The sequence below is a fragment of the Sapajus apella genome, unplaced genomic scaffold (assembly GCF_009761245.1).
Source record: "Sapajus apella isolate SASKATOON/1434 unplaced genomic scaffold, GSC_monkey_1.0 scaffold108, whole genome shotgun sequence".
Lineage (NCBI taxonomy): Eukaryota > Metazoa > Chordata > Mammalia > Primates > Cebidae > Sapajus > Sapajus apella.
The window spans coordinates 3,993,588-4,008,251 of record NW_022437048.1 but is presented as its reverse complement, the minus strand read 5'-3'; the positions used below and the strand labels follow the sequence as shown (position 1 = coordinate 4,008,251).

Sequence of the window (14,664 nt, the reverse complement as noted above, 5' to 3'; positions counted from 1 at the left end):
CTGCTGACTCTCTTTTCAGACTCAGCCCACCAACACCTGGGTGAATAAACAGCCATGTTATTCACACAAAGTTTAGGATGTCTCTTCATTCAGAGTGTGTGTTTAACAATATCTACATAGAGTTGTTTAATAATTAGAATAGTAGCTACAGGAAAAATATCCCAGTTAGATCATATTGATTCTGAAAACTGCTGTAAATTTTGCGCATATTTTATCTAATGTCATTATTAGCCTTCTGCTTCTTAAGACAGAAACCACAACCATGTCTTTTCTCCTGTACATTTTTTCCTATCTCAGATATTATCAGTAAATACAAATTTCAAATTGATTTCTCACATTTACTATTAACAATTTATGTTTCATTCCATTAACATGAGGTTGACACATCTCAGTAACCAATATACAATTTGTATCATTTTCTGTTTTTAAACTCTTACCTTTACATACCATTCTATGTAGAGATGCAAGAATTTCTTGCTATCATTCAAACCCATGTCTTTATTTAAAATTAGGTTCTATTTCAAACTAACTTTCTTCTGTAACATCCTGTCCTCAACTTTCTCTGTGATCACAACCCACTGGAATGATTTTCAAATATCCTATACTTTTGTCATGCTTTTATTAATGGTGAAATTTCTCCTTTGGTGACAAGAAATTCTACCAAAGCTTTTATATCCCCTCCTAAGTCAATTGCCTTACTACAGCTTTTATTAATTATCCCATATTGAAGCAATTGTGTTTTTTCCCTCTCCGAAATACTAAACACTGTGTACTTATTATATAAAATTAATCAAAATAGTTACCCAAAGTCTCCAAGTGTATTCTCTGTAAATTATTGTATTGTCTTTGTGAGAAAGGGATGTGGAACATGTGTTCTCCTAAACCATATGACACCTTGGACTTAGTGTGGAATGAATGTAAGTGTGGTTGTGTGCATATGTTTCTGCCCATACATTATTAAATCTAAAGACTTTAACTTTAAAAAAAAATCAATCCAAATAATAAAAATATGTTTATGTAATTTATGTCTAAGTTCTAAAAGATTAGAACAACTTTTCCTGATACCTTGCATTTCTTTATGATACCTTCAATAAATGTTAAACTGGCAAACAATCAGTGAACTTTACCCTTAAAAGATTAAATTTTAACTTCTGTGCTTATATTGCCATTTCAGCTCTATGCTTAGTAACTACAAAGCCATTGCCAACCAGTGTGTGAGAAAGCTGCCGTTATGAAGTCTGAGAAGTCAGCTTTGGTATTTCTGCTCCTGCAACTCTTCTTTGCTGGCTATGGATTCTGTGGGAAGGTCCTGGTGTGGCCCTGTGACATGAGCCATTGGCTTAATATCAAGGTCATTCTGGAGGAACTCATATCGAGGGGCCACGAGGTAACTGTATTGACTCACACAAAGGCTTTCTTAATTGACTATAGGAAGCCTTCTGCACTGAAATTTGAGGTGGTCCATATGCCACAGGACAAAACAGATGATCAAGAAAAATTTATTGACCTAGTTCTGAATGTCTTGCCAGGCTTACCACCCTGGCAATCAGTTATAAAATTAAATAATTTTTTTGTTGAAATAAAAGAAACTCTCAAAATGATATGTGAGAGCTTTATCTATAATCAGACACTTATGGAGAAGCTACAGGAAACCAACTATGATGTAATGCTTATAGACCCTGTGATGCCCTGTGGAGACCTGATGGCTGAGTTGCTTGCAGTTCCTTTTGTGCTCACACTTAGAGTTTCTGCAGGAGGCAATATGGAGCGAAGCTGTGGGAAACTTCCAGCACCACTTTCCTATGTACCTGTACCTATGACAGGACTAACAGACAAAATGACCTTTCTGGAAAGAGTACAAAATTCAATGTTTTCAGTTCTCTTCAACTTCTGCATTCAGGATTATGACCATCATTTCTGGGAAGAGTTTTATAGTAAGGTATTAGGTAAGAGACTCTTGTTTTATTTTTAATTTAGTTATCAAAAGATATATTTTTTAAAAACTGTCATACACAGTCAATGACACATATATGCAGTATAATGAGTTTTTATTTTAGAAAATGTTGTAGCTGTTCTTCATAAAGAAAGTATATTTGTTGTAAGAGTAAGATAACCTACTTTCTTAATACCAGTAATAAACTTAAAAATAATCATCATTAACAGAGATTATATTTTGTATTTCCTCCAAATAGCCCAAATCTACATCACATATTTTTGAGAATCATTGACTGTTACTCTTAATTTTTTACCATTTCTATTGAAATAAGATGCAAATCATTCTTTTCTCCCTCATCATAAATTTAAAAAAAAAAATCTTCAGAAAGTTCTCTTTGAATTATTATTTTGAGTGGTTAAATTGAAATACTTTCTAGAATTCTTTAATTTCTTAGATGAGTACTTCACAGAAACTTGAAAACATATTATAAAAAGTTAAAAGACTTAAGGTCTTGTAGGGCATAATATATTAGAAGTTTTACTTTACTGATACACATCCATTTGACTTATTTTTATTTCTTTGCTTTACTTATAAAGAGTTGTTTGGCTTTGTAATTTTCATACAAAGTTGTGATCTGAGGTGGTCAATGCAAGATGTATTTTTAATCCAACTATGTTTGAGAAATATGTAGAAACATGAACAAAGAAACAATTATATTAGACACTAAAATATTGTTTAATGCATTCCACTGAATTCTAATACATAAACTGTTTCACAGAACTAATGTTCATAGGATCCCGCTTCAAATATCTGTAGCTCTAGACATGATTTGAATTTACATGCATTGATTCTCTTTAATTAATTTAGTAATCAGTAAGCTCTGCCTAGCTGCAGATATCCTACTAGGCTTTATGGATGTAGGTAAATAATACAAACATCTTGGCCTCATCTACATAAAGAGATGAAAGTCACTGCCAAAATTTGGTATAACAGGACTATAATTAAGCCCCTTGATAAGAATGAAATTTAAAATAAGACAAAAATATTACCAAAAGTGAAAAAAGCAGTGAAAGAACATTTTCCTATAGACAAAAATATGTTCTGGCCATGCATTTAGAAAGCCCCCAACAATTCTTTAAAAAAATATTTTCACTTGATCATTGAGTAGCTTGAAATAATAAATTTATTCAATAACTAGATTTATCCTGTAGCTTCGACTTACTAAATTATTGATTATTACACGTTTTATAGAATTATCAATTGTGTATATAAATCAGTTGTACATATCAAAACAACTATAAGAAAAGAGATATCAGTAAATTTTAATTCATTGTTTAATCTCCATAAGTTTATATGAACAGACATGTTTCATTTTATTATACTTTGCTTTACTGTCCTTCACAAAAATTGTAGTTTACAAATTAAATGTTTGTGAAAACTCTGAATGAAGCAAATCAATTTGGCATAATATTTCCAACAGCAAGTGCATACTTTTTGACTCTATATCACATATTGGCATTTATCATACTTTTTCAAATTTTTTATTATTATCTCTCTTATGGTGATCTGGGATCAGTGATCTTTGATGGTTACATTTGTACTAGTTTTAGGGCACTTTGATCTGTTAATATATAAGACAGCAAACTAAATTATAAATGTTGTGCATGTACTAACTGCTCCACTGATTTGTCTTCCCATCCCACTTCTTCTCAGGCCTTTCTATATCCTGAGACACAGTAATATAACATACAAATGACCTCTACATGTTCCAGTGAAAAGAAGAGTAGCAGGTCCCTCAATTTAAATCAAAATGTTGAAAGGAGTATGTTTAATGAGTACTATAGTTTAAATATGGTTTGCCTGCCCCTTCAAAATCCTATGTTGAAATTTGATCAACAATATTTGAGGTAGAGCTTGATAGGAGGTTTTAGGGTCATGAGAGTAGATCCCTTATGAATACTTTAGTGTTCTCCCTGGTGAAAAGGGCAAGTGAGTTCTCACTCTGTTAGATCCCAGGAGAGATAATTATTAAGAAGAGCTAGGAACATCCCCCTCTTTCTGTTTCTTAATCTCTTGCTATCTGATCCCTGCACTTGTTGGCTTCCAACATCTTCTACAATGAGTAGAGGGAACCAGAGGTCTTCACCAGACACAGATATTGGTGCCATGCTTCTTTTATACCCTGAAGAATTGTGAGCCACATAAACCTTCTTCTTTTATAAATTAAACAGCCTCAGTTATTCTTTGATAGCAACAAAGACTGGGACAGGCCAAAAGCTACACCTATTGTGCCAAACAATTAAACAAGTTGTGAATGCAAAGGAAAGGTTTTGGAGGAAACTAAAAGTGCTACATACAAATGATAAGAACAAACAAACATTATCAGTGCTGATATAGAGAAAGTTGTAGTTGTCTAGATAGAAAATCAAATTAGCTAGCAGGCTGCAGTGATTCATATCTATAATCCCAGAGGCTCAGGTAGAAGAATGGCTTGAGCCCAAAAGTTTGAAGTTCAAGACTGCAGTGAGCTATAATTGTTTCACTGCACTCCACACAGGTGATAAAGCAAGACCACTACTAAAAAAAAAAAAAAGAAGAAGAAGAAGAAGAAGAAAAGAAAAAAGAAAAAAAAATTAAACCAGCCACAACATTGCCTTAAGTTTGGCTTTAGCTAAAAACTAACACATATCAAAGCCCTACCCATTCAATTACATGAAGCCTCAGAGAGGAAAAGAAGATGCAGAAAAATAGACTGACACTAGCAGAGGTTGACTAATGAGGTTTAAAGAAAGAAACTGCCTCCACCATGTAAAAGTTCAATGTGAAGCAGTAGAAAATTATAAAGAAGACCTAGCTAATATAGTCAGTAAAGGTGACTACACTAAACAAAAGGATTTCAATGTAGACAAAACAGCCTTCTGTTGGAATAAGATGCCATTTAAGACTTTCATAGAAGTCAACACTTGCCTTCAAAACTGCGAAGTGCAGGCTGAATCTCTTGTAGTGGCTAATGCAGCTGATGACAAAGTTAAAGCCAATGCTCATTTACTATTGTAATAATTATAGAGGACTCTCAATAATTACATCAAATCTACTTTGCCTGTGTTCTATCAATGGAAGAACAAAGCCTGGATGATATCACATCTATATACAACATAGCTTATAAAATATTTTAAGCACACTGTTGAGATATAGTGCTCAAAAAAGAAGATTCATTTAAAAATATTGCTGCTTATTTACAATTCACCTGGTGACTCAAGAGCTCTGATTAAGATGTGCAGATATTAATGTTGTTTACACACTTGCTATCATTATCCCCATTTTACATCCTATGGATCAAGGTATAACCTCAACTTTCAAGCCTTACGCTAGAAATATATTTTATAAGGCTATGGCTCTCACTTATGGGGAAAATATATTGAAAATCTTCTCAAAAGGATTTACCATTCTACATTACATTAAGATTATTCATAATTCATGAAAGGAAGTCAACATATTAACATTAACAAGAGTTTGGAAGAAGTTGATTCCAACTCTCCTTGATGATTTTGAGGGATTCAAGACATCATTTGAGGAATTAACTGTAGATGGGGTGATCAAAGATTAAGAAATAGAATTATAAGCGGGCCTGAAGGTGTGTCTAAATTGCTATAATATCATGATAAAACTAAAACAGTTGAGGAGGTGCTTTTTAACAGGTATTTTTTATAGACGAACAAAGAAATTGGTTTCTTGAGATGGAATCTGCTCCCAGTGAAAATACTGTGAACATTGTTTAAATGTCTACAAATGACTTAGAATATTACACAAACTTAGTTGATAAGGCAGCATCAAGATTTGAGAGTATTGACTCAAATTTTGAAAGAAATTCTACTGTGGGTAAACTGCTATGAAACATCATCACAGGCTACGGAGAAACCTTTCAGGAAAGGATAAGTCAATTTATGCAACTATCTTCACTGTCGTCTAATTTTAAAAATTGCCCATCAACCCCAGCCTTAAGCAAAAACCACCCTGATCAATCAACAGTAATCAATATTGAGGCAAGACACTAAACCAGAAAAAAAAAAAAAAAAACTCACTTGCTGAAGCTCAGCTGATTATTAGCACTTTTTAGCCATACTTTTAATTAAGGCATGTACTTGTTTTCAGACATGTTAAACACATAAAAGTATGCCCTCAGACCCAAATTTGTGTGAATCACTTTACTGGCATATTCCTTTTATTGAGATGAACTGCAACTTAACCTACAATATCTCCAAGATATATATGTATGGCATTTCAAATAAGATGTGAAATTATTTAACTACTTTAGTATAAAAAGCAAATTTAATTTTCTTTCCTTTGATCATCTTTATACACATTACTGTGAATTAATCCTTTAAATATAAACTGACTCCAATTGTTTAAAACTGAGTCTTTCTTAAACGAGGCCTAACATCATGTTAATGAAAATCACCTAGAGGTTGGTAATGCAGGCAGCATGTGAGGCACAGAAAACAACAAATCTAAAGGACATAAATGCATTTGCTTGAAAGCTGAGAGATAGCTCTAGTCTAATTTCTGATAATTTCAAACTGAGTATCTTCTGTAAAATTCATTCACTATCAAATTAAAGGCATTTGGATTTATGATCTAGGAAATAACCTCAAACATTAATATGCGATGACCTTAAACAGAGGCTCTCCATACTATGGTATATAACACCATCAACTTTGATTAGAATTTTAAAGAGAAACAAATTATCTTAAGGGGTTTTATCTTGTTATCGGTTGCAAAATATGTTTTTGTAAAGATATACTAAGTATTTAGTTATTTGCAATTAGTCATCCTTCTGATTAAAAACCTAAAATTATAACTGGAAAATATGTTTTCCTTCAAAACACATCATTTGAGTGAAACACTAAAGTATGTGTATGGTAGTCATAGTATGTACATGCGTGCTTCACAGTCCAGAGAATTGTCATGGGTAAAAATCAGTCAAGGAATTCCTACTAATAAAACAGTAGCCTATCAATTGAAATAATGATGTGCAATATAAAGTGGACTGATCCTGGTGGAATTATTGAAAGATATAACCCTGACTGTAGATTAGAAAACATAGAGATGTGATTTGGTGAAGTTACTGTGGGACTAATCTATCATATGAAATTCACTTGGAAAGGCAAAAAAATAAGTAATAAATGTTTTTGTAGTTTGGAATTGGGTCTTTTTTTTAGTCATGAAAATACACTTAAATGTTACGTCCTTCCTTTCTTCCTTTCCTTCTTCCTTTCCCTGTCCTTCCTTCTTTTCTTCCTTTTATCCTTCCTTTCTTTTTTTTCTTCTTTTCTTCTTTATTATTTCATTAATGTCCCCTCCCACTTAACATCTAAAAGTCATATTGCTCTAGAGGGACTAAAATTATTATATTCTTAATAGTTTATTGAAAAATTAGTGGTACAATTTTTTATTTAAATTGTATGCTAATTCATTCTAACTATTATTTCTTTTATTTAGGAAGGCCCACTACATTATGTGAGACTGTGGGAAAAGCTGACATATGGCTAATACGAACAAATTGGGATTTTGAATTTCCTCAACCATACCAACCTAATTTTGAGTTTGTTGGAGGATTGCACTGTAAACCTGCGAAGCCTTTGCCTAAGGTAAGACTATTGTATTAAGAAATAGGATGTACTTAAAAACATGATTTCAGTTTTCTCTTAAAAAATTAAACAGACTTAGTTATAGAAAGATGATGTTGAATGTCTTCTGTTTGCAACTATTTATTTTCCATGTCACAGGGGCTTTCATAGATGATACATGTCTTTTTGGCATTATATTGAGAAATTCAGCAGAAGAATGACATGATTAGAGTAGATTTTAAAATACTAGTATTAAAATAGTTTGGATAATAAGTTGAATTAATAGAAAATTGGAGCCATGAAGATCACTATAAAGAATGCTCTAGCCTTTCTCACAATCAAACTGAGCTTATGATTGAGAGCATTTATCATGATAGTGCAGAAGTAAGGGTATTTTCATGAGACATGTTGAACATATTCCACAGGAATTGATGAGTGAGAGAAAATAAGTGATGAAGGAAGACAAGAAATAAAGGAAAATTTCTATTAATTGAAAGTTTAAGTGTTTAATGATAGTGATGGCTTCTACTCAAATACTTAATTAGAAGTAATCTTGTTTGTAATTCATATGATGAATTCTGAGTTGTGACTATCTACTTAGAGCTAGTGAGAATTTTAGGTTAGGTTTTATAAAAATCACTTGAGAAAAACAAGGTTTTTTTCTCTGTAGACAGAAATCTAATGATAGTCATTAGCACAAACTAGAGCTCATAGAAATAATTTTTCAGCCTTATCACAAGTTTCTTTTGGAGAGAAAATAAAATTGTATACTGTATTTCTAAATCATCAGAGGAAATAAATCTATACTTCAAGGAATGTTGAAGGAAATAGTATTGAGAAGCAAAAGCAAGTAATAGCTGTTACAGTTTTTTTTTTTTATTAGTTTTGTAAGTATGTCTTGAGTTCTCTGTCCCAAAAGTGGCTCTTAGCTCTAGCCTTGACCTGACAATGTTCTAGAGTATTTAGTTGTGGATGTTCATAAACTCGCTCTCATGGGATACCTTTTATTCTGATGAACAGTCTAATGCCTAAGTGTGCAATCGATACCAAGATTGTCTTTTATAAGAAACGTGTTTACACTGGAAGACACCACTGTGTCTCTTGTATGACCTATGTCTTCTTCATTTCTACAAACATAACCACTCTATAGGAAACCCTAACCAGGAGAGATGTTATGTTTGTGTTGGTCAAGTGAGAAACAGAGGACACAACTTAACAAAATACATAAAACAACAGAAGCGGTGTACTTTCACCATTTCTAGAGAAAAGAGTTCAGCATTCCTTGTAAAGCCACTGGGAAGAAGAAACCTTTTTGGGAAAAGTGCTTTCAACCAATGAATGGGGACCAAGAAAGAGAGTAAGGGATCTGTGTGCCAAAATGTTAACTGGCATCCAGGGTGTTACTTAGGTGGGTTTCCAATGAGGAACTGTAATTGGTAGGTTTAATGCAAGCAGGCACAAGTTCCTATATATATATATATATATATATATATATATATTCAAATGTGTGTGAATATTTATCCAATGGAATAGACATATATGTGTATTTTTTATATTTTCTTTATGTATTTCTTCATTAATGAATGTTTAGTTTGATTCATCTCTTGACTATATGAATAAAGGTGATGTAAACATAGAATGACAGATATCTCTATGACATTTTAGTTCATTTAAATACATAGCCAGTAATGAAATTATTGTATCATATAGTAGTTTTATTTTCAATTTTTTGAGGAACTGCCATACTGTTTTTCTTACTGATTATACCAATTTGCATTCCCTTCAATAGTGTGTAAAAGATTCTCTTTCTCTGCCATGAAACTATACATTAATAATTTCTCTTTATTTTAGACGTGTAAGTAACCTTTATTTTAATCTTTGTAATATTTCACCACTGTAATGCAGAGACATTTTTGTCTTCAGGAAATGGAAGAATTTGTCCAGAGTTCAGGGGAAGATGGCATTGTGGTGTTTTCTCTGGGGTCATTGTTACAAAATGTTCCAGAAGAAAAAGCTAATATCATTGCTTCAGCCCTTGCCCAGATTCCACAGAAGGTCAGTAAAACCTCCAATCCTGATAAGCAGCTACTCACATAATGAGAAAGTATGACTTTTATTTGGATCTTGAATCTCATTTTCTACTGAGCATAACAGGCACCAAAATTTATACCAAAATTTGTCAAGCATTATAGTAGTGTATATGGGCACAACTGATCATTTGCCTACTGAGTAGTGCTGTTACTATGAAAACACTGCTCTTGATTGTCATTTGTTTATAGTAAAATAGAAATAATAAATTAAGCCCCTACCTCATATTTTAGAATTTGAAATCTAAAGGCTTGTGCCACGTATCCCAAAAAATGTTCTGACATGTGTTACCTCCAAGGACCAGAAAAGGGAAAAGTGATATAAAAAAATATAGAGAAGAATCAGTCTCAAGAATATTCTTCACATATGTGTGTGTATAAAAATTGAATTCAGGGTACTTTTGCATAGAAATAAAAGGTCAGATTAACATAGTCTTTCTAAATAATTAGAGTTTTCAAGAGTTAAATATCAATTACAATTATATCGTAGTAACTTATTTAAGAATCTAATAATGATACTCAACTTATTTTAACTTTGTTATTACTGTAATTTCACACTTTAGGCAGTGCTATATGTGAACTGTCCAAAATATATCTTTTATATTTAGCTAAAATACATCAAACTCAGTAAAGGCAAATATAGTAATTAGGAATGTGAGATCTTGTAATTTTAATTTTGAAATTATCTGTTAAGTAGTTTGAAACACCTGTGCCATCCTTTCTTTTCAAATGCATGAAATTTTTATATGTGTCCCACAAATAACAATTATGTAAAAAAGGTACAGTCCCAAACAAAATTTATCATTGAACAATAGAACATAAATTCTCTATCTTATTCTTCTTCAATAAAACAATTAAATATAAGAAAACAGAAGTCAGGAAGAAAATAGTGAAGAAAAGACAACTGATTATCTAAAACATGCACAATATCTAAAGCAAATTTTATCTGTGGGGAACTGTAAATTTGATGGTAGAACTGGAATTGTTCTGTGAGTTAAAATGACACAGAGATCATGTATTTATAAAATTTTTAATTCTCATATGAAAATTGATTAGCCAGTGCTGTCTTATTTTTAATTATTCATTTATGTTCTCATTCTCATATATTTTTAATTGATAATAAAGTAACAATAGTTAATAGGCAACTGGTACATATTATTTTAAAATGCCTTTTGTAAAATGTCCTGCTGTATCTTTCAGTGTTTACACAGTACTTCTACATATCCGTCTCTCAACCATCACCTGAAGTACAGTGGGTTTATAATTTATAACTATACCTACATCCTCAGAATGCTAATATCCTGTGGTTCAATCTATGAAATACATGTATTTCTTCCACAGGTGTTATGGAGATACAAAGGAAAAACACCATCCACGTTAGGAACCAATACTCAGCTGTATGATTGGATACCCCAGAATGATCTTCTTGGTAGGACTATGAGAAAGTAAAAATATGGACTATATGAAGAAAAAATGAATAAATGTGAAACAGCTAACACATTCAACAAATATTTTATAATTATAAAACTTTATTTTACTTACACTTTTGAAGCAGATATAGTTAAAGGATTGACTAAAATTGTATAGATTCATACCTTCCATTGTTAAGGTAAGAGTGAAAGGAAATGCAGAAGGAATTAATGCCTCCTTTTCTTAAGATAGAAATGATTTTTAGCAGCAGTGCTCCATGTGCTCACCTTTTAAAGAAAATGCTGTATGCTTTAGTGAGTTATCTCAAAATTCCCATTTTTAGTCTTGAAATTACTTTAAAATTTTATGATAAAATATTTCACCATTTATCACCCAATTTTCATACTAGGTCATCCCAAAACCAAAGCTTTCGTCACTCATGGTGGAATAAATGGGATCTATGAAGCTATTTACCATGGGGTCCCTATGGTGGGAATTCCCATATTTGGTGATCAGCCTGATAACATCGCTCACATGAAGGCCAAAGGAGCAGCTGTAGAAATAAACTTCAAAACTATGACAAGTGAGGATTTACTCAGGGCTTTGAGAACAGTCATTAATGATTCCTTGTAAGTACTACTGTTTGTAAAGACTGATTATGTAATACATAGATTATGTTATACATTATTAAAGATTGATTATGTTATACATTATAACAGAAAATGTTAAATATTAACCCGGTAGACTTTTTAAGGAATTTTTCCCCATATTATTGAGTCATTCCTTACCTTGGTAATTGGAATAGTCCTGGAAATTATAGTTCATAGAGTGTCAATCTTTCTTCATGGGAATATTAGGTATAAGTTAACAACTGGCTTACTAAGCTTTTATTCACATCTTTATTTTTCCCCATTTTGTTAAGAATATACTCTTTTTCAGTCTCCTCACTATATCTGTTTAATGCTATGCAACCAATGAAGTTCATATCACAAAAAGAATTAGTCTTTTACTCAAAAATTTTTGACTTGCAAAACATAGACTATTATTTACCTATCTGTCTTTTGCGAAAACAAAAACACAACTTTCTAATTTCTATGTGTGTTTTTGCCTTCCAGTTATAAAGAGAATGCTATGAGATTATCAAGAATTCACCATGAACAACCTGTAAAGCCCCTGGATCGAGCAGTCTTCTGGATTGAGTTTGTCATGCGCCACAAAGGAGCCAAGCACCTGCGGCCAGCTGCCCACAACCTCACCTGGTTCCAGCACCACTCTATAGATGTGATTGGGTTCCTGCTGGCTTGTGTGGCAACTGCCATATTCTTGGTCACAAAATGTTGTTTGTTTTCCTGTTCAAAATTTCATAAAACCAGAAAGATAGAAAAGAGGGAATAGATCTGCCCTAATTTAGGAAAGACCTGATGGGGTAATCCTGTTAATTCCAGCCACAAATAATTTAATGAAAACATGCTACTTTCCTATTTTTATATTTTATCTTAGCTATACAGCCTAGAATCCCACAGATCATTAACTTGTGAATATGTCTCATTCTTTTTTTCTAATTTCCCTTGACGTCCTTACTCTCTTCTCTCACTTTGTGAAACAAGGACCTGAATACCTATTTCTGATAGCACTGTTTTCATGATGTCATTACTTCTATAATCTTAAGTGACAGGGTGACCTCCAATATGCTGATTCCTGGTGAGTGCACAAACATATGAATGTAGAGAAGTAAAAAACATAAAATTCACAAAGTTCAGTAAACCACACAAATCAGGTGAGTATTCTATGCGATTAGCTTGTTATGAGAAACATAATGATTTTTCTTTTTCTATTTAAATAAGCCCTTGTAAATATCCAACATTACTGATCTCAGACAATAAATTGCTAAAAATGATGATAGGGCATTACACTCAGAAAAGTTTGCTATATTTTCATATACCTCATCTAGATGTCATGGCCTATATTTCTACCATTATTCAACCACAATTTTGTGTGTATACTTGATGAAAAATAGACCGTTCTCATTATTTTCCTCAAGTAATAAAAGGAACTAATCTTTTCTCACACAGAGAAAATGTCAATAAGATATTCAAGATGAGCAGCTTATGTTGAGATAAGTAACCATTAGAAATATATGGTTTAAATTACTGATTTTATAAAATATTAAATGATAGTACACTTAATAAAGAAGATTTAAATGTCTACTCTTTAAAAATCAGGAATACGCATAATTTTTTTTCTCTCAAATCAAAAGTATAATATACTGGAGAAAAATAAAGAGATGCTTGCTCTGAAACTAAGAGCAATATACTACTTTTCATTCTCAATCTTCAAGAAACGCAAATTCATCAAATAATTGTTTACACAGTAAAAATGTAAGATATTAGAATACCTGCTTAACAAATAATATTATGTATTAAATATTTAGACGTGAAGATATACACTAAATGCAGTTTCATAATATTTACACTAATTAAACAAATACATTAAACTTTTTTTTTTTACTGTCTTATAATCTTAGTGCTTATATGCTTATTTAAAGTCTTAATTTAAGGACTCAATTTATTAAATAAATAAATTGGCTCAACTTTTCTGAAAATTTTGAAATTCTTACACATGTTGATAAGGCATATTTATAAATTAATTCCAATTTTAAAATGACTATGTAAAAGGAAATAAAAGTACTTTTCTTGTGTATGTATATAATTAATATGTAAATGAAATTATTTACTAAGTTTGTAAGTTTCTTAAGTATTTACACTGATACATATTTTGACTTTTACAATATTATTATAACCTATGAAAAGCTGATTACATCTCTTTTAAGCCTCATCTTTTCTCTGTCATTAAATCCAGCAATTAGTTAATATGCTGTGTTAGGTGGGATTTCCGAGGTTGAGACTGCTAACACTCTGGGGCTTTCTAGGTTGGACACTCATTGTACATGGGACTCCCTGCCTCTCAAGAGCTGTTACTCATAAGGCTGTCTTTCATCGATCTGGCATTGCCTTTTGAGATAAGTTGCAATCAGAGTCCAACTGGCCTTTCAGTCATAATATGTTCTGTCTTAATCACCACCTTCCTACCAGAAGCCTCCTCAAGTTTGTTCTCTCATTCCTATAAGAAGCTCCCAGCACAGATGTTCTAAATTTCAGACCATTAAGCTACTAACAAGTCTTTGGGCCATGTTCACTTTAGGTTGAACATAATGTGAGGAGACGTAAATTAAATTATAATCCTATCTGTGTATGTTACAAATATTAAAGTGCATAAATTAAATTACACATTCTAAGTATTGAACAAGGGTCAAATAAATGATTACACAGTCACCAAATCAATGCTATTTGATCTCATCTTATTTCAGAAATTTTCCTGTAATATCATCTCTTGTTTTTGAAATTATATGAATTATTACAAACAAAGAAAAATCTCAAAGGAATTTTTAGTAATTACCTAGAGTCTCACTTGTAGACCTAACAAATAACAGCAAATTGCCATATTTTCATCACATAGTCTTTAAAATTTGCACATGGTGTGGTCACAAAATTGATGTTTTAAAGGTGGAAGAATAGGAAACCCTGTCACTTTTCTCCCATGCAGA

At 32.0% G+C, this 14,664-nt stretch overlaps 1 protein-coding gene across 1 annotated transcript; it reads left to right on the top strand.

Annotated features, from left to right (window-relative positions):
- The first annotated feature begins 1,164 nt into the window (after nt 1-1,164).
- Nucleotides 1,165-14,397, top strand: UGT2A3 (UDP glucuronosyltransferase family 2 member A3). The gene is made up of 6 exons (XM_032259317.1): nt 1,165-1,946; nt 7,436-7,584; nt 9,487-9,618; nt 10,992-11,079; nt 11,470-11,689; nt 12,176-14,397. Exons 1-6 carry the CDS (start codon nt 1,232-1,234, stop codon nt 12,453-12,455), a joined length of 1,584 nt encoding a protein of 527 aa, XP_032115208.1. The 5' UTR covers nt 1,165-1,231; the 3' UTR covers nt 12,456-14,397.
- The last annotated feature ends 267 nt before the right edge of the window (nt 14,398-14,664 follow it).